Source organism: Bidens hawaiensis, unplaced genomic scaffold (assembly GCF_021521415.1).
Source record: "Bidens hawaiensis isolate Kalapana, Puna unplaced genomic scaffold, B.hawaiensis_p1.1 tig00063324_1, whole genome shotgun sequence".
In the NCBI taxonomy this organism is placed as follows: Eukaryota; Viridiplantae; Streptophyta; class Magnoliopsida; order Asterales; family Asteraceae; genus Bidens; species Bidens hawaiensis.
Genome location: NW_027501320.1, coordinates 17808 through 37826, shown reverse-complemented (window position 1 = coordinate 37826; position 20019 = coordinate 17808). Strand labels below are relative to the sequence as shown.

Sequence of the window (20019 nt, the reverse complement as noted above, 5' to 3'; positions counted from 1 at the left end):
TAAATACTCGTCGTTGATGTCGGTCGTGTTTCCGTAGGCGAGCACGCGCACGACTGACGTAACCTTCTGAATAGCCGTGAATCCTAGCGTCCCTCGAGCGTCCAGCTTTTGCTTAAAGTAATCAAACTCACGCTCCAAATCATTGGTGATGCGCATAAATAAATTTTTAGACATCCGAAACGACGCCTAAAGGTCTTCGGGTTCTTGTATCTCGGCGTGTCGCAGAAGTAATCCGCCATCAACCGGTTGTTGGCTTCGGCACGATCTCGTTCGATATATGTTCTTGTTGAAACGGGGGGTGGAGAGCTAATCGCACCCGTAACGGAACTCATATACTGTGTCGCGAGCATAATCGCACTCGTAACCGCCCGTTCCTCCTCCACGTCCTCGGCTTGTTGGTCGGGCTCGAAAAACTGTTTATATATAGATGGAGGATCCATATATAGTGAATTTGGTGTAAAGGAATTTTTATAGAGTTAAAAGAGAATTTTTATGAATTTAATGAGGTTTGATTGGGGATGAAATGGTTTAATATATAGGAAATAATTTTTTTTAAAACTCCAACGGCTCATTCAACGGTAACATTTTTTATTCCCGTGCCCGTTGTAGCGTTTTAGACAAAACGCGGAAAAAAAAATTTAACATAACGCAGGGGGGGGGCGGTGTTCCCCCCGCGTTTTCGTCCTTCACGCAACACATAATGCACCACTACGGGTGGTCTAAGTGTATGTTTGGTTACTACTAAGTTATTATTATTATTTTATTAAAAGTTACATTAGATAAGTTGACCTTTGTTTATGTTTTTTGCAATACTACCTCTTTTATTTAGGGGTGTTTGGTTGAGTTTTGCATAATTGTTTGTTTGCTTATTTAAAGGTAAAAAGTTTGGTAAATTTCAGTTTAAAGCTTGAAAAGCTTTAAATTTGAGTTTTTCATAATTGATTTTGTTTTTTAAAAAGTAAATAAGCAAACAAGTAGTTTTAACTTTTAAAAAACTCAACAAACACTTAATGAGAATTAATTAGTTAACTCTTTAAATACAGGTTTGAGCTCGACTAGGGTCGATGATAATGGTTTGAACAAAATGATGCTTGATGAACATGTTTTTGGTGGATGTCTTGTTGGTATCCTAGTAGCCGCGAGTCCTTAAATTACGTAGGGAAATTTTCGTTTCTTGATTAGCTTGAATAACTGGTTAATACATATACTGTTGAAACCGGTCATTTTTAATTGGGTGACCCATATTTTATAAATAATAAATGTGTTAAACATAATTATATTTATTGTTCTTTTACAATCAGAATAAAGCGACAGGATAACTTCTGCGCATAAAAATGCATTTTGGACAACGTTTGACACATTTCATCATTTCCCTTCAAGCAAGACATTTGTTGTTATCTCTGATGCGTATGTTACTTTCGGGTAAACAATTTAGCCATATCCTCGGACTATCTCAACCATGTGACCTTCGTCCTAATTTTCTTTCGAAAATTATTTACTACACCATTTCTCTTCCCCCAAACCCGCACTCCTCTCACATAGCTTTTACTTTTTTCCTAATAGGATGACCAGGGACTTTTGACTTCGTAACATGCGAAATCCTTGGTCTATCTCAACCATGTGATATGCGTCCCGATTGAGAACCCCGTAGACCATGGGATGTGGTCATGTGGAAAGTGACACGTAGACGTCATGTAATTTGTTCACCTCCACCTTATGGATAATTACACATCCACACTTTATGGGTGTGAGGAACTGCATTTCATAATGTGGTTCAATGCCAAGTAATCTCAAGAGACTTTCCACACCACCATACTACACAACCTTATAACAATTTTATTATAAATTGTTTTGCCAAATTACCAAAATCACTGATCTTTAAACTTACATCAGTGTAACTAATAAGTGGCTTTGTAAGGGGTGTCCATTTGTTTTGTTTTTAGTTTGAAGTTATTATTATCTAAGCCAAAAACCGATCAGACTGAATTCAGGTAGTTCAAAACCGAACTTATAATCGAACTTGAATTTTGTTTTTTTATTATTATTATTTAGGTTACACTTATCAAATAACCATTTTTGTTATTGAACTTGTTAGACTACAATTGTAACCACATGATTTAAGTTATAAAGAATGGATAACAATTGCGGTGAAAGAAATAATGAATTGAAAAAAAAGAAGCAAGGCATAAGGATGGAATAGTTTTGATGTGTTTACATGGAATGAGATTCGTTGTGTAATAAACTAGGGCTGACATATCACCCATACACGATAAGACACAAACATGAAACATGTATACCTGTACACAACACGGAAATTTGTTAACACTAGGTATACGCAATAAGACATTATAATAGCTATTTGGACACATACTTAAGATCATGTTTAGTGAAACATAAGCCGTCGAAAGTTCACAAAAGTTAACCCGATGCATATAACTATACTCAAATCAGAAAAAGGTTCGATTTGGTCACTTTGAGAGACAACTTGGTTGCAGGCGACGGCGTCTGATGGGGAGATCGACTGATCAGGTACTAATGGGTATCTAACATGTAAACAACGAAAATTAACAAGTTAATTCATGTCTACCTATTTAACACACGAAACGTGTCAAGACTATACATGATACCCGCTTCATTCAAGTAAATTCGTTTCGTCTATTTATATACGTGTCTAAATTGTCCGTTCTAAACCAAACATACATTTATTTCATATTTTCACAGTTTTTTCTGCATACCAAACTCTACCGTAAAACATATAACTTCTTCACAGACCAAAAGTAAAAAAAACCCTAACCCTTATATCCACCGCATAACGCATTCCTATAAGACCCACCCACCCAATTCTCAAAACCATCAAATTCACAAACACATTCGAAACCCTAATTCCAAATTCTCACCCAATTCATTCAATTCACTTCAATGGCTTCCAAGCGATCCGATTTCGGCGATGGCGCCAGTCCTGGGTATGTCAATTTCACATATTATTATTATTATTATTATTATTATTATTATTATCCAAACCCTAACCCCAATTCCCCAAATCTTAAAAAAATTTAATTTTTTTACAGCAAGATATTCATAGGAGGCTTATCGAAGGAAACCCAGATCAGTTAGTAGATAAAAACCCTAACTTTATTATTAATTTGATTGAATTTGTATTTGTATGATTGTATTTGATGTCTGTGGGTGTATATGTTTAGCTACGTTTGTCGAGTACTTTGGGAAGTACGGATCGATTACGGACTCGGTTATTATGAAAGATCGGTTGACGGGTCGGCCGAGGGGGTTCGGGTTTATTACTTATGCGGATCCTTCGGTTGTTGATACTATTATTAAGGAGACTCATGTTATTGATGGGAAACAGGTGAGTTAGGTGTAATAGTTGAGTTTGTGTTTATTGTTTTTATGTTGTTTGTGATGTGATAATATTAGGATTGAGCGTAAACCGGCAAGACCCACGAGACCTGAACCGATCAGACACGGTTATTTATGATAGTGTGATAGTGTCGGGTCTCGGGTCTTAAGAATACCATTAAACGGGTCCGGGTCTGGGTCGTGCTTTGCGGGTTTGAACATTTTCTGTTTATGTAAACAGGGTAAGACCCGCGAGATTTGAACCGATCAGACGTGATTATTTACATAAGGGTCGGGTCTCAGTTCTTGAGAATACCATTAAACGTGTCCGGGTCTGGGTCGGGGAACAGGGTTAGACCCGCAAGACTTGAACTGATTGGACCCGGTTATTTTCAGTAGGGTCGGTTTCTGGGTTTTAAGTATACCACTAAACGGGTTTGGGTTTGGGCCTGGGTCGGGTCGGTCTTGTGGGTCTGACTTGTTTGCACATTCCAATGTGATATTGCTTTAAAGATAACAACTTTTTTTTAAAGAAAATTAGTTTATTTGAATGGATAGGTATATAATAGGTATTGATTAGCAAATCTTGTTTTATTTGAATGTTTTAAGAAAGTTAAAGAAATCGAAAAAAATTATGACTTTGTATTATTTTAATGTCATTTTGCTTTTAAAGATAACAAATTTTTACAGAAAGTTAATTTATTTAAATGAATTGTATACATTTAGGTTGTTTGGTTATTTGATTGCTTAGTATTTTATTTGAATGTTTTACAAGTAACTGGAAATTGAAAAAAATAAGATTTTTTTAATTATTTTGTTGTTAAATATCTGACAGGTTGAACTCAAGAGAACTATCCCCAAAGGCTCTACCGGGCATAAAGATTTCAAAACTAAGAAGATATTCGTTGGTGGGATTCCAGCTGTAGTTACCGAAGGTTAGCATGTGAAATTAATTAAATTTATTTAAATGTTCATGTTTATTATGATTGTATTGGTGCTTATGATTGTTTTGTTTGCTTTGTTTAGAGGAGTTCAAAGAGTTCTTTTCAAAGTATGGACAAGTATCCGAGCATGAAATTATTAGAGATCATGTGACAAAACGCCCTCGAGGGTTTGGATTTATCGTGTTTGAAAGTGAGCAATCGGTTGATGACATTCTTGTCAATGGGAATATGATTGACATGAATGGTACACAGGTAAGTTTTTATTTTAAACGGCGCGTGTGGAATGGATGTAGGATACTCGCGTTATTATTATTATTATTATTTTTCATATAAAACTGTAAATGTAAAATTTGGTCAAAGGGTTATAAAAGTTTTACGGGTAAATGAAGTTGTTTTAAGTTTATAGAGAAGAAACAGGTTAACGTGTTTATTTGGTGTAGGTTGAGATCAAGAAGGCTGAACCAAAGAAGTCTTCGCAGTCAGGAATTAGCTCATACAGTAGGGAACCTAAGGGTCGAGGATATGCCGGCGGTGGGCGGCGGCGGCGGTGGTTATGACGGGTTTGATGATTCGTATGGCGGTGGTTATGGTAGCGGTGGTGGTGGTGGAGGGTATGGTCCTCCGCCTTATAGGTCTTATGGAGGACCGCCAAGTAGGTTTGGTGATTACGGTCCGTACGGGCCCGGTGGAAGTGATTTCGGGGGCCGTTATGGTGGTGAATACGGCGGTGACTATGGTGGTTATAGGGGCGGTGAGCCGCCACTCAGTGGGTACTCTAGTCGGTTTAGTTCGTATGGTGGTGGTGGTGGTGGTGGGTATGCTGGGGCGTATAGTGGAGGGTATGGAGCGGGTGGGTTAGGCGGGTACGGGCGAGGTGGCGGTGGTGGCGGTGATAGTGGCGGCTATGGTGGTTATGGTGGGCTGGGCGGTGGTGGTGGTGGGTATGAGCCGGGTGTGGGTTCGGGTTATGGAGCGGGTGGGCCGTACGGTAGTAGGGCAGGTTATAGCGGTGGTAGTCGTTACCATCCTTATGGCAGGTAGACACTTAGTGACCGTTGGATCAAGAGAATCGAATAGGCATTAAGAGCCCTTACAACACATCAAGAATCTAGAAGAAACTAGAAGATCCGAGTTGCATTTGCATTTAGCTAGTTAGCATGTTTTTTGTGAGACTTTAGAACAACTTTGTGTTATAATTATGTACTTTGTGTTTTAGGATTTATGTTTTAAGGATAATTGTTGGATTTAGGTTCCGTCTTTTAGTCTATATCTATGTTTAACGTCTTCATGTAGGTGGCGTTTCCAGGTACTCGATGTAGGATTCTTTATCCTAGTTAGCTAACTTTTGATCATGATTCATCTGTTAGTAATAATTATTATAAGTAAGTTTGCATGCAGGTGGTTGTATACTTGTTTATACAAGTATATTATATTAATCATATATTAGTGTAATTAGTTTTTGGTATTGTAGTGGATATGCATACTAGTATATGTATGTTGGTATTGTAGTGCAATTATATATGCATATATGTGTGTGTTAGTACATATACACATATATATATATATATGTGCGTGTAAGTAAACGTTTCGTGCCAGTGCGCATGTTTATACTTTGTAAATTTATTTTTCGATTTTCAAGTTTCTTCACACTTCGTGACGAATTTTATACTACCTTTTCTTTTCAATTTATTTTTCAAGTTTCGTTTCAATTTTATTGTTTCATAGATTTTTTTTGTTCATTGTAGCTTGATTTAGAAACATTTTAGCTTATTATGAAGTTGAGTTAGAACTTTGAATTAGTACTTATTGAACATATGTTTTGTATTAACTATTTTTTTAAATACTTTCCATGCTGGAAATTAATAGAAAACATTTGGAAGGTCAAATGAAAATTTAATTTTCTAAAAAGTGTAATTTGACTCTTACGTGACGGTAGATACATGAAGTTCTTGAATGATATGTTATGTGTGTGTATAAAGGCTGTTCCATTTTGGTCTTTTAGCTTGACCCTTTAGTTTAGGTGATTTGTATTTCGCGAACGCGGACTATTGTAATATGGAGTAGGAAGTTTATTGAAACTGTTAGCATATTCCAAGCGAACCCACTTAAAATCTTTACTAAACTATGACCGGCCATCATATTAGCATAAGTTTAGGGGGTATTTGATTTCCTTCATATGATACCCACCCGTGAGCTACTTGAGATCACGTAGGTCTATCAACCGAAGGTTGTACCTTATACTAGAAATCATCGTCGGAATTTTAAATACCGAAAGTAATCTTGAAAGATGTGTTTCTTGGGATGTTTATGAAATATGTAAAGATTCACTTCATCAGCATATGTTGTAAAGACTGTTATCATATGTATGGTACTTTAAACTAATAAAAGCATGATGCATTTGTATTTGATTTAGAATTTCATATTACATGCAAAATTGTTCTAATTCACAGTTGTATATAAAAGAACCTGAATCATAAAGTTTTTTTTTTCAGAATTAATGTAGAGCTAGTAAACAATCGTGTTTTTAGCGTTGTTAAGAGCACGCAATCTTTAGCTCACGTAAAGAGTGGGTGGGTCTGCGTCTGGTGTGGAGAGGATAGATGAGCGGTGTTGTTATGATATGCCAAAAAATGGGTTGTATGATGGGAATGAGCGAGGCGCTTTTAATGAGGTGAAAAGACCGGACGTGAGTTATTGGAGGCGTGTTCAGATTTTTTAATTTCTCATTGAAAGACAACTGATTTTCATAGAACAAAATTTTATATAATTATGAAACCACTGCTTTCATTTTACATCATACCATATCTAACACAAGGCATACCTTTCATTTTACATCATTATGAACCACTGCTTTAAATGATGAAACCGCGTTTATTTGAAGGTCATTGATACAATGCAATGCATTTAGCATGGCATCTGATTCCGAGGTGGCAATGACATTTTGGGATGATACATTGATGCGGAAGTGCATTTGTAGGTGAGGACATTTGGGTGGTTGTGAGCGGGAAAGAGAGAAAATAAGGAGAGAGAGAGAGTTGTGCATCGTTCAAGGTGCCGATGTGGAACGAACAACGCGATTGGTTTGTCAGATTCATCACTCCGTTACAATTCCTCAAATGTTAAAACAAATGCTCCTTGAATGTGTATATAAACACGACAAAACATTTAAAATAATACATCCAAGAAATTATAGAAATATATGTTTTGAACCAAAAATTTGCATGATTGACTCGTCATGAAAATATGTTTTGAACCATAGAATAATTACATGATTGATATATGATGTTATAACTTATATCATATAACGTGTAGTTATATTCCAAAAAATATATATAGTTCATATATACAAAAATAAATACATAATGCATAAATCAACCTCAGAGCTATAACTTATAAACATAAGGCACGAAATAAGTTGAAAATTCGAGTAGAAAATGTTATACTTGAGATTACTAATTACTCAAGTAATTACCCGTTTAAGGGCTATCTGGTTTTTTTTTTTAAAATATCGTACTAAATTATGGTTTATCTATGAGGCGGATAACCAAACCGTCCCAAAAGATCTATATTTGCAAAACAGCCCATAAAAACTAACAAAAGTGCCACAGAAGATGCTGAACCGCTCCAATTAGGTGTTTAGAAGCGATTATCAAACCTCTTCATAACAATAAAATTAAAGAAAAAATTACTAATGACTAAAACATGAGCTTTAATTGTAACTTGTAAGGTTCCAAATATGTTGACTTCGAGTTTGAGATTACTTACTTAATTTACACCCATTGCACGTCAAAGAGGACGCCATACACCATTACGCAACTACAAAAGGGGCGACAAAGGGCATGTTATCCGGGTTCAAATGAGTGAGGTCAACCTGTTTGTCAATCAATCACTTTACCTCACTCAATTAAAAAAAAAGATTAAATAATAATTTTGTTGTTTTTTATATGAATGGCCAACAAACAGATAATTGTACGTGGTGACTCAATGGCAAAAGACCGCTGCCAGCTGGCCTAATCCAGCCGTACGGAGCCCTTAACTGTCTCCAAGTTATCTCCAGTTTCGGGAAGAACCCACTCGTCCGAAGACCCACTGGTGGTAAAACCCGGACGCTCTTAGGACCGAGCCGGAGATCACAAAGATCTCGGTCAACCTTCATTAAGCCACTCATACACTCCCCAAAGTCTGTCTCATGCATTTGACCCGAATTTATGAGTATAAGTCTCACTAAACCCAGATAACCCTTAAATGATGTCTAACATCTTATTAAATTAAAAATTAATCTTATCAAATATTTGGTATGAAAATCCTATAAAATAGGGATATACTAAAATTTATTATCTTTTTTATTATAACTAATAAACAATTTTATAGTAAAAAAAAATAAGTGGGTCATGAGTATCAGTGTATCACCAAACCTAAATAGTTTTTAAACCGGGTTATGAAACAAATAATGTAAAACAACCCCATAATACGAAGAATAAAAACTAGTTCTTTTAAAATAAAAGCTAGTAAAAACTTTAAACTCCTTACCAACGTGACAATAACGTGACACTGTGTAATATTATTTTTGTTTGGTGAAACTTTATCGAACGGATCACACACTCATAATATTACACTTCTATTTATACCACCTTATTATTTTCTCTCTATACAGATCAAGTTCATATATTCATTCAATTTGCTTCTGTTTTTACAGGTAATCTGTTCATTAATTCGACCGGTTTCGGTTATGAATTATCGTTAATTCTCCCGCGAATTTTCGCATTCTCGCCATCTTATTTTAATATTCTGTACGTAATGATCACTGACTGATATTATTATATCATTATTATTATTATTATTATTATTATTATTATTATTAAATGTTTACACATGCAAATGTTACCTTGTGATTATTAATATATTATGGGTATGATTATTTAGGTAATAGATGTGATCACAAACCTAAATGTTTTGTAGATGAATATGAGATCCATATTAGTTGATTCTACACATTTTGGCCGCGTTTAAATCTAGGGGTGTGCATGGTTCGGTTTTGGGCTAATTTTGGTTTTTGGATTTTTGATTTTTAATTTTTAATTTTGCCATTTGAGCTTAAAAATTTGGGCTAAAATATTTTTGATACTAAATAACTAATGGATTATTACACATTTGGGCTACTATGTATTAAATTCTTATGAATTACTTAAAACAATAAAAATCAAGAAAATAAAACTACAAATTCGGTTCGGCTTGGCCAGTCGAGCTTGAAAATTTTGGGCTGGAAAACTTTTTTTGGTCCAAAATAACAAATTTCGGCCTAAATCATTTTATTAATTTGTAACTAACTGTTACACATTTGGGCTAAAATATTTGAGTTACATATGTATTAAATTCTTATAAATTACTTACAATAAAAAAAACGAAAAACTAGAAATTTGATTTGGTTCGGTTCGGTTTTTTTGGTAAGTTCAGTGTTTACAATAAAAAAATGAAATTCTAGAAAAACACTTTTGTTTCGGTTCGGTTTTTTCGGTTTCATGCACGCCCCTACTTATTCCTGTTAATCAAACACATAGCATTAGTCTGTTAAATCATTGTATGAATATTGCAACTGATTCATGATTCTTGTATTATATTTCTTTTTCAAATTTCATAAAACAGATGATTAGCAGTTAACTGAATCATCATATAAAATCTGCATATATTAATTTATCTGCAACCTTTCAGGATAACACCATTATAATTTATAAACATTTGGATTACGCAAAATGGATGATTCGGAGAAAAACAAACAGATGGAAGTTGAGAGTTTCTTATCCAGCTTCACCGAAGACAAAACTTACGGCGCTGCACTTGCAATTCTTGCAGCCATTGCAGTACCACTAGTTCTGTCTTCAATGTTTTCAAACAAGAAAAAGAAAGTAAAACAACGAGGTGTTCCGGTTGAAGCCAGTGGCGAACCAGGTCTTGCTATGCAAAATGCTAGATCAGACAAGTTAATTGATGTCCCGTGGGACGGTGCTACAACCATGGCTGCATTGTTTGAGCAGTCGTGTGAGAAATATTCGCAGCATCGGTTTCTTGGTACACGAAAGTTGATAGAAAGAAGCTTTGTTAGTGGTAGTGATGGAAGAAAGTTTGAGAAGTTGCATCTTGGTGAGTATGAATGGGAAACATTTGGAGAGGTGTTTAAGCGCGCGTGTGACTTTGCGTCTGGACTTGTTCGTCTTGGTCATGATCTTGATACTCGGATCGCTATTTTTTCTGATACGCGTGCAGAGTGGTTAATTGCATTTGAGGTAGATGATACATTATTGTATTTAATTTTTTCATTAAGGGATATTTAGGCTTGTAAACTAACCGAGCAAACTATCACGAACTTTTAAGCGAACGGATTTTCTTGTTCGATTTAGTTCGTTAAGAAAATGAACGTGCTTGTGTTTTTTTCTATGATTGTTCGTTAATAGTATAAGCGAACAGTTCAGCGTTCACATGCAATATGTTGTGCCTAAATATTATTAAAATTAGACTAGCCCTAGTAAGATTTAAATACATATCCAAATGTAAAGAAAAAACTTAAACAACCGAAAACTTACCAATATAAATGAACGTAAACGAACGAACATAAACATACTTAAAATGAATGACCGCTCACAAACATAAATATAAGACGAGACATTTGTTCATATTCGTTTGTTTAACTAAACGTGCAAAAATTTTTGTTCATGTTCGTTCGTTTAGTAAATAAACGAACTTTTTGTCGCATGGTTCACTGACCGTTCAGTTCGATCACAAGCCTAGGTATATGAATACTTATTACAAGTCTATAATGATTTCAGGGATGCTTTAGGCAGAATATCACTGTTGTGACAATATATGCATCTTTAGGTGATGATGCCCTGATTCACTCTCTTAATGAGGTGTGTGCATAAAACAATATTATTATTATTATATTATTATTATTATTATTATTATTATTATTATCAGGTGACATTTTAACTATAAAAAGTTATTCATGCAACTTTTTTACAGACAAAAGTATCAACCTTGATCTGTGATTCCAAGCTAATGAAGAATTTGTCTACAGTTAGTTCAAGCCTAAAGACTGTGAAAAATGTTATTTACTTTGAAAGTGATAACACCAAGGCGTTAAAAAATATCGGTGATTGGAAAATTTCTTCTTTCTCCGAAGTCGAGAAAACGGGACAGAATAATAAAGTTAACACAAGACTACCTAACAAGGAAGATGTTGCGGTTATCATGTATACAAGTGGCAGCACAGGTTTACCAAAGGTTTGATATTGCACTTAATTCTCTTATAGACTATGCTTCTGATTGTGTTATAAATTTATAATACGCGGGTCTACTAATCATTTATTAATAATATTGTTTTGTTGACTCTCTAGGGAGTGATGATGACCCATGGGAATGTAGTTGCAACGGCTGCTGCGGTTATGACAGTTGTACCAAAAATCGGGACCAATGATGTCTACTTGGCATACTTACCATTGGCTCATATATTCGAACTGGCTGCCGAGGTTACGTCATGCATATATTCTAATAGTGTAAACTGCATAAAATAGATATAATTTTTACATTTTTCTCGGTTTTCGCAAAAAACATTTTATTAGCTATTCTAGCAACCTATCTCATTTTACATGTAGTTTGCTGATGTGGCACTGGTTATGCCATGCTAGACGTGCGTCAGATGCCACATATGCAAAAAACTGCTTATGTGGAAAAAGCCTAAAACAGATTTATTTTCAAGATTGAAAAGGTTACCTATTTATTAAACTTATGACATGCACATATAAACTAAAATGAAAAAAAAAACAGATGCAATATAATCTGTAAAAAAATGTTACATGGTTTGCTAAAATCCGTAATAACGTAAAAGTTGGCTGCTACTTGCTAAAATCAGGAGAACAAAAAATGCAAAGTTTGTTTCTACTGTGTGCAATTTTTATTTAACCTACCGACAAAAAATATGATTTTTACTTTTTTTATGCATGATGTTGTGCAGACAGTGATGATGACTGCAGGTATTTCAATAGGTTACGGGTCAGCGTTGACTTTAACCGACACGTCAAATAAAATAAAAAAAGGAACCAAGGGAGATGCTTCTCTATTAAAGCCAACTTTATTAGCATCTGTTCCAGCTATTCTAGATCGTGTTCGCGATGGAGTAGTAAAAAAGGTAAATATAACAGTTGCTAAAAAACAACTTATATCTCAAAGTTAACTTATTGTTTTATATTTTATATAATTCCAATTTTTGTAGGTTGAGGAAAAGGGTGGTTTGACCACTAAACTTTTTAACATTGCGTATCAAAGACGGTTGTTAGCAGTTGATGGAAGTTGGTTAGGTGCATGGGGTTTAGAAAAGATTATGTGGGATGCAATTGTTTTTAAGAAAGTACGGTCTGTACTCGGTGGGCATATTCGGTTTATGTTATGTGGTGGTGCTCCTTTAGCTGCTGATACACAAAGATTTATTAATGTCTGCATTGGGTAAATATAATGAAGTTATGTTTTCTAGTTACTATGGGAAATAAAAAAGTATATTAGTTAAAGTTTAGTACTTTTTTTACGAGTTAATTACTCGGATGGTCCCTGTGATATGTCCGTATTGGAAGTTATATTTTCGAAATGTAATACTTTTCAGGGCTCCAATTGGTCAAGGATATGGGTTGACTGAAACATGTGCTGGTGCAGCTTTCTCTGAGGCGGATGATACTTCTGTTGGTCGTGTCGGTCCGCCTCTTCCTTGTGTCTATATTAAGGTACGAAAAATCATGATTAAAAAGTTAAAATATATGTTTTTATATAATCATCTTATTATTATTTGTTTTTTTACATTTACAATTTTCATTTGTATTGCAGCTTGTTTCATGGGATGAAGGTGGCTACTTAACATCAGACAAACCAATGCCACGTGGGGAAGTTGTCGTTGGCGGATACAGTGTAACCGCTGGTTACTTCAACAACGAAGAAAAAACAAACGAGGTGTACAAGGTTCGTATTTCATGAACATCATCATCACATTCACATTGCTCATGTTGATTTTAAATTCTAACTTTTTTAACACGTTGACTTTTTGGCTGCAGGTTGACGAAAGCGGTATGCGTTGGTTCTACACCGGAGACATTGGTAGGTTTCACCCTGACGGATGCCTTGAAATTATCGACCGAAAAAAAGATATCGTAAAACTCCAACACGGAGAGTACATTTCCTTAGGAAAGGTAATTTTTTTAAACTTCGGGACCAAAACCAATATTACTGCATACCACAGGAACCATTCGTGTAACTTATAATAGACAAAATAGCAAAACTTGTCCTTTATATTTGTACGCTTTTTCATTAGCAAACTTAATGACAGAAAGCATCCTCTATGCTTAAAAACCATATCACGGTACGTCCTTTAGCACTAACCCCGTTAAGTTTTCTCGTTAAATCTGGTCATGTGCAAGACACATGAGGGTAGTTTGGTAATTTACATATTTATTTAATCGTTAAAACTAAAAAAATATTATTGCATACCAATATTACTGCATAACACAGGAACCATCCGTGTAATTAATTTTATTACAGGTTGAGGCAGCACTTGTATCGAGCAAGTATGTAGAAAACGTAATGTTACACGCAGACCCCTTCCACAGTTATTGTGTTGCATTAGTAGTCCCTGCACATCGAGTTCTCGAGCAGTGGGCCCAGAGCGCGGGTATCCCTTACAATGATTTTGCTGATTTGTGTGATAAAAAAGAAACTGTTTCTGAAGTTCAACAATCTCTTAACAAGGTTCGTTAAATATTTACATTTTTAACCCTTGAAGTTTTCGACGTGTTCGTAATCACCCCCTCGTTATGTTAAACGTTAAACATGCATTTTGATAATGCAGGTAGGGAAAGAAGCAAAGTTGGATAAGTTTGAACTTCCTGCGAAGATAAAGCTGATGGCGGAGCCGTGGACTCCTGAATCGGGGTTAGTAACGGCTGCTCTTAAGTTGAAGAGGGAACAACTGAAGGCCAAGTTTAAGGATGATTTGGAAAAGTTATATGCGTAAACTAAAACCCGTAATATGCGCATTTTTGTTTTTTTTTGTTTTACGAAGTTAGGAGCACGATTTGTTGTTGCTTTTTTTATATTTTTTTAAATAATTTTGTCTACATACGCGCTAATCAGTAGTTTATTTTTTAAAAACTATGCTCAAATGTTACATCTTGTAACTATGAAGCTCGTCTAGGTTCAGGCTTTATGTCAAAAGTTCGATCTTGTCTAGTTTCAAACATTTATGTCAAAAGTTCGAGTTCAAGTCCGCTTACTATTTATTAATTATATTACCTGTATACATTTATAAATATAACTTTTTTTAAATAATATAATTATACATATATAAAGAGATATATATATAGTGGCTGATATGACCAAAAACTGAACTGATTAAAATATCAAACTAATTAAAATGATCAAACTAGAGATGCACAAAAAAAAACCGGTTCCGGACCTGACCCGACGTACCGGACCCGAACCTGACCCGGCGTACCGGACACGCCCAACCAAAACCGTTGGGTAGAGACCGGTTCTAGTTCCTCTGAGAAGCCCTATACGAACCCGGAACCGAAACTTGTTCCCCTTCTACCCGGCCCGAACCGGCCAAAAAACAATAAAAATATAAAACACCATCTAAACCGGTCAAAACCCAAAACTACATGTAACCAGACCTGACCCTACCCGGTTCTTGATTTTGTTAACCAAAGGCAGACCCGTATCTTAAAAAGACCCGATTTGTGCACCTCTAGGTCAAACCACATAGACAAAAAACGGACTTACGTAATTACATATTTTTACACATTTAATAAAAGTTATGTTTATATAAATAATAATTTACTAACTAGTGGTATCATTACTATATAATATAGTGGTATCATTTTTTAGCTAATGGCTATAACTTATAAATAAATATTCAATAACTATATAATATAACAGCTTAAGGCTTAAGCTCATTACATTTATGCTACATTCACCTTCTCTACTAAAAACATTTTTATTACAACAATAACAACAATGCATTATTCCTGCTTTGATGTAACAGCAAGTGATGGCCTCAGCAGAACATATAACGCGGGACCCAAAAATGGAACCGCAGATAACGGAACAAGCCAAAACCCCTTGTTGGTCCTGCATTTAAAGACGAACCCAGTATCAGATAATCATCTGTATCAACACGCAAAACACCCACAAACGAGAAAATGGTGGGTTGGTTGTGGCTCACCATTTTCGGACGCTCATGTCATTATAAACCCAAAAGGGAGCGAACGAAGATAGCAGTGTGAAATCGATGCTGGTAACATGTATCTGCAAGTAAGCAATAATGTTGTGTTTTTAAGTTATAATTATAACGAGATTTCGAAAGTAGCGAATAATATACTTACGAGTCTACTTCCTCCAAAGTACTGTAAATACTCTTTCCAGTTGTCACCGGTGGCTAATCCCGCATTAACGATTAGACCTAAACCTACAGCAAATATTACCTGCTGGGCTAGTTATTAAAACTGTCTTTACAGGATACAGGCTATAAGATATAGAGCTAAGAATGTTCACTATCTGGTTTTGACGAAAATTATATCGCTTCAGAAACTGACAAACCAAACAGAATGCGTTCGACGAGTCAGTCGAACCGGTCGTGCTTTGACGGTTTGCACAGATTTTTTATAAATCATTAGTCCGCATTAAAATTTTTAAATAATAGACATTGGTCATGATTATAATTTGTATATACAGCTATATAATTTACACAGCTTAATGGTTCAGTTTTCATGATTTAAACCAAACCTTTTATTATTATTTCAAACCTAGTATTTTATATAAAAATATCTATATAATTCAAAAAAAATTGTATAATATCCATGATTCATCATTATAACATGCATACATATCTATATAATTCAAAAATGAAAATTAAATATGAATAATAAAGGATGCACAGTGGGTCCGGTCGATTATTAAGTTTCAAACAGCATTGAACCGTTAAAACGTCAACTTTTAAAACATAACCAAGTTTCAAACCAGACCCAACCATTAAACTGCCAAACCAAACTATTTGGATCTTAAATCGGCCGCCTTGCTTCAGTTTAGACGGTTCGATCAGTTTAACAGTTTTAAACATCCCTGATATATTTGACAAGGATTTAAGTCATGTTAAAAACAGAATACTTGATAATAACAGCTCACTTTTACGGACGTTCTTAGAAAATGGCTTACCCCAGCTGTCAATTTTGACTCAAGAAAGTTCAGAGGCCATTTTTTCAGCTCGGACTCCTCAGTAACAGGCGGAGGCGGTCTCCAAAGAACAAAATACGGTATCAGAGCGTACGCACCCAAGAAGAACGAAAGTAGGAGGAACGGGAAAACGGGTACATTCCCTTTCGAGCTTCAAAACCGTACAAATTTCAAGAATCATTCATGTTTATAATCCTTTTTAAAAAAATAAAAATTTATCAAACAACTAGTTATTATTATTATTATACCTTCTGCCAGATGGAATCAGCAGCATGCTGTATACTAATGGCCATAATCCCATAAGGTTCCAAAGAGATACGATCACTGGATTCGGTTGGAACCCGTCATCCCCAATTAGATAACAAAGCTTTTTTATAAGGTACATGTCTGTTGACTGCAAATAGTAAAAATTGATTGATTTCAGCAACTGGGGGGGGGGGGGGGGAGTAGACAAGCCAAGCCGAGCCCAAAAGGTTCGAGCTTGGCTCGTTTTGACTTACGAGAGCTTGACCTCGGCTCGTTTCGAGCTCTTTTTCTAATGATCGAGCTTGGTTTGTGAATCATTTTTTCAAGCTCAAGCCTTGCTCTTTTATAAGTTTTTATATGTATATTTTATTTTATATATTTTGAGAATAACCTTAAACGAGTCTAAGCTTGGCCCGAGCTCGTGCGCTATACTTTAAATATATAATAAGCTCGGATCTTGAGTCATTTTTCATGCTCGAGCTTGGCTCATTTATTATTAATTAATTATTTTATATAAATTTTTTATTGTTTTATATATTTTGATAATAACTTTAAACGAGCCTAACCTCGAGCTTGGCTCGTGAGTCCTTACCCCAACCCCGAGCTCGGCACATTTATTATTTATTAATAAACTTATATAAGTTCTTAATAACTTATTATATTTTAAGAATAACCTTAACCGTGCCTAAGCTCAGGTCAGGTCTAGCTCGGTTTGGTTCGGCTCGTTTTGCTCGAATTATTTTTTATTTATTAGTTTTATATATATACTTTATGTATATATATAGAAGTATACAATATTTTAAAGTTTTTTAGAATTTCTCTCTTTTGTGTTGAATTCTAAGTTCAAATGTACACCATAGACACTAGTTTTATATATGTTTTATTGTTAGCTTTGAGTTTATACATTCTAAAGGTGGAGATTTAGACAATTTAGAGTTCAAAGTCTTGAATTAATGATATTTTGAAGTTTTAGAAATTTAAAATTGGAAACTTTGTACGAAATCAAGCAAAACCAAGCCGCTCCGTTTCAAACCAAACCAAGTTCAAGCATAAGGATATCGCTCGTTTCTTTAACGTCAATCCGCTCGGTCCGGCTCGCTTTCAAACCAAACCAAGTATGAGCATGCATGCGTTCGGTTCGTTTCGTGAACAGCCCTACCCTAATGTTTTTAGTTAAGAAAAACTTTAAATTATTTTATATATTTTGAAAATAAACTTATACTGGGCTCCACCTCAAGCTCGTGTGTCGTGCCTTCGCCAAAGTTCGGCTCAAGCTCGGCTGTGTATTCTAAAGTTAATACTTTTTAGAATTTCAAAACAGTTAAAACTAAAATAAAAAAAAATACACAAGACTCGAGCTTGAGCTTGGCTTAAGCTCGTTAAAAGAGCTTACCGGAGTCTGATTAGGCGCCAAATTAAACACATAATACATAAGTCCACCCCATAACAAGAATATCAAAAACGACGTCGTCCCACCACCATTACCACCACCACCACCACCACCCATCTCGCCGTCAATTTTTATACTACTTTCTTGATCCAAATTAGGGTTTTGTGATTCCCGAGTATCCAATGAACTCCTGCAAATTTGAAGCGAAACCCACTTGTTTAATTGCTTGAATTTGATTCTTGTGTTGTTAATTTGTGAAAAACGAGTGTGAATTGATGGGTTTAAATAGTGGGGTTTGAGTATAGGGTTATGTGGGTAGTTGCAGGAGATTGGAGTGGTTAAAGAAAGCATGGTACAAGTATTGAAGCGGAAGGTACGAGTGGTGTGTGTGGGTTATAGTGTTATACTGTATAGTGTGTTGTAGTGGCGATGAAGATGAGGTTGACGACGTTTGTTGTTGTTCCATTGCTGCCAAATAGTCCACGTCATTGCCGGCAACGTTGTAGATTATTTTAATATTTGTACCGATTAAGGAATCATCATTATTATTAAACATATGTAAAAGTGTTTGTTTTATTTAACCCACGCCGTTTTAACGGAGGGAATACGGTTAACGAATCTTTTAAATAAAGTACTAACTAAATTCGTTATATCGTGATACATTTTTCTTTCGTTCTAAAGAAAACCCTCATTTAATGTTAATGTCTGTGAACACTCACCCGAAGGTACGACGGTGCGATGAGATTAAACTTAATCAGTTCAAATATTCAACTAATGAACACCACATACTTGCCTAGCCTCCGATCATCACTCTGGTGTCTTCGAAACTAAATGTTGTGGCATGATTCGAATCTGGGTCATATGAAACACCAAGTCCATTTCTTACCAGTCCACCACTATCTTCTTTTATAGTATAGCTATAAATTAATTCATTCTAGTAATGTGATTAATTAAACTTCTATAATTTTTTTTGCGCGCATATAGTATATTTATGTGTGGGCCCTCGGGTATGCAAAAGTGAAATTGCACTAATTTTGACGTTATTTTACTATTTTCGTCAAAATAACGTTAAAAGTGACGGAATGTTAATCAGGCATCATGTGGTGGCGTTGATGGCCAAAAGACAAAGGTACATGCACCTATCGGCGGTGTCCTGATGGTTGAATGTTATGTGTCTTATGTTCAAGGCTTGATGCAAAACTACTGTCGAGCCGGGGGTCTCACCGAAAGCAGTCTCTCTATTCCTAAAGGGTAGAGATAAGACTGTCTACATCTTACCCTTCTCAAATCTTTAAACCATTGATCTTCTATTTCACACATTAGTTATTTTACTCTTCTATAATTTACGGTTTAGCCACTTTACTTTTTTACCCTTTACACAAACAAAGTTTCATTTATAAAAAACGACTTTCTTTGTGTTTAGAGTCTAGACCATCACAGCTTCTAAATTTGAAGAGTCTTGTTATACTCCGACCAGACTATGTGTTTTAACTGGGTTCTCACTGACTTCATAGTTTGGCTTGGTTGTTCCCCCAAGAAACCATACCGCCGGCTGCCACTTCACAGTCGTTGAGTCACCACAATAGCAGAACTCTCTAGCGTAACACACGTTGGGATGAAAGTCGGGTGGCTCAGGATCCGAATAGACAACCTTGCATAAGCCTAGCTCAAATCATCCATTACTGTAATCCAAATACACTAAGGGGAAATCGAATTTAAGTCTTCATTGAGAAACACAAACCTCTTACCATCAGACCACAAAATGATGAACTTTCGTATTCATTAATTAATCAATAAATTAAAAAAAAACAGTTAGAGGTTTAC

General features: G+C 35.4%; 2 protein-coding genes and 1 pseudogene across 3 annotated transcripts; 2 read left to right on the top strand and 1 right to left on the bottom strand.

Moving 5' to 3' along the window:
• Positions 1-2871: 2871 nt before the first annotated feature.
• LOC143603902 (heterogeneous nuclear ribonucleoprotein 1-like) lies at positions 2872-5593 on the top strand (annotated as a pseudogene). Its single transcript, XR_013148162.1, has 6 exons — positions 2872-2963; positions 3069-3109; positions 3201-3364; positions 4190-4289; positions 4381-4550; positions 4739-5593. The product of XR_013148162.1 is annotated as a heterogeneous nuclear ribonucleoprotein 1-like (transcript).
• A 4440-nt stretch (positions 5594-10033) lies between these two features.
• Positions 10034-14343, top strand: LOC143603900 (long chain acyl-CoA synthetase 8-like). Its single transcript, XM_077080564.1, has 11 exons — positions 10034-10579; positions 11120-11200; positions 11313-11573; positions 11687-11818; positions 12304-12477; positions 12562-12791; positions 12946-13063; positions 13164-13295; positions 13388-13522; positions 13872-14078; positions 14179-14343. Exons 1-11 carry the CDS (start codon positions 10049-10051, stop codon positions 14341-14343), a joined length of 2166 nt encoding a protein of 721 aa, XP_076936679.1. The 5' UTR covers positions 10034-10048.
• A 935-nt stretch (positions 14344-15278) lies between these two features.
• Positions 15279-18594, bottom strand: LOC143603899 (uncharacterized). Its single transcript, XM_077080563.1, has 6 exons — positions 18199-18594; positions 16808-16953; positions 16542-16710; positions 15713-15811; positions 15553-15635; positions 15279-15458 (listed from the first exon to the last, which is right to left on the bottom strand). The coding sequence occupies exons 1-6, from the start codon at positions 18544-18546 to the stop codon at positions 15350-15352; spliced, it is 954 nt and encodes a 317-aa protein (XP_076936678.1). The 5' UTR covers positions 18547-18594; the 3' UTR covers positions 15279-15349.
• Between the last annotated feature and the right edge of the window lie 1425 nt (positions 18595-20019).

Bases quoted from the DNA above. Each gene is read 5' to 3' on its own strand.
- LOC143603900 (XM_077080564.1), top strand. From the start codon at position 10,049: ATGGATGATTCGGAGAAAAACAAACAGATGGAAGTTGAGAGTTTCTTA. The intron at 11,574-11,686 runs GTTTGATATTGC...TTGACTCTCTAG, and splicing joins GCAGCACAGGTTTACCAAAG to GGAGTGATGATGACCCATGG. The intron at 12,792-12,945 runs GTAAATATAATG...AATACTTTTCAG, and splicing joins TTTATTAATGTCTGCATTGG to GGCTCCAATTGGTCAAGGAT.
- LOC143603899 (XM_077080563.1), bottom strand. From the start codon at position 18,546: ATGCTTTCTTTAACCACTCCAATCTCCTGCAACTACCCACATAACCCT. The intron at 16,711-16,807 runs GTATAATAATAA...ACGGTTTTGAAG, and splicing joins CTGATTCCATCTGGCAGAAG to CTCGAAAGGGAATGTACCCG. The intron at 15,636-15,712 runs GTAAGTATATTA...GCTTACTTGCAG, and splicing joins ACTTTGGAGGAAGTAGACTC to ATACATGTTACCAGCATCGA.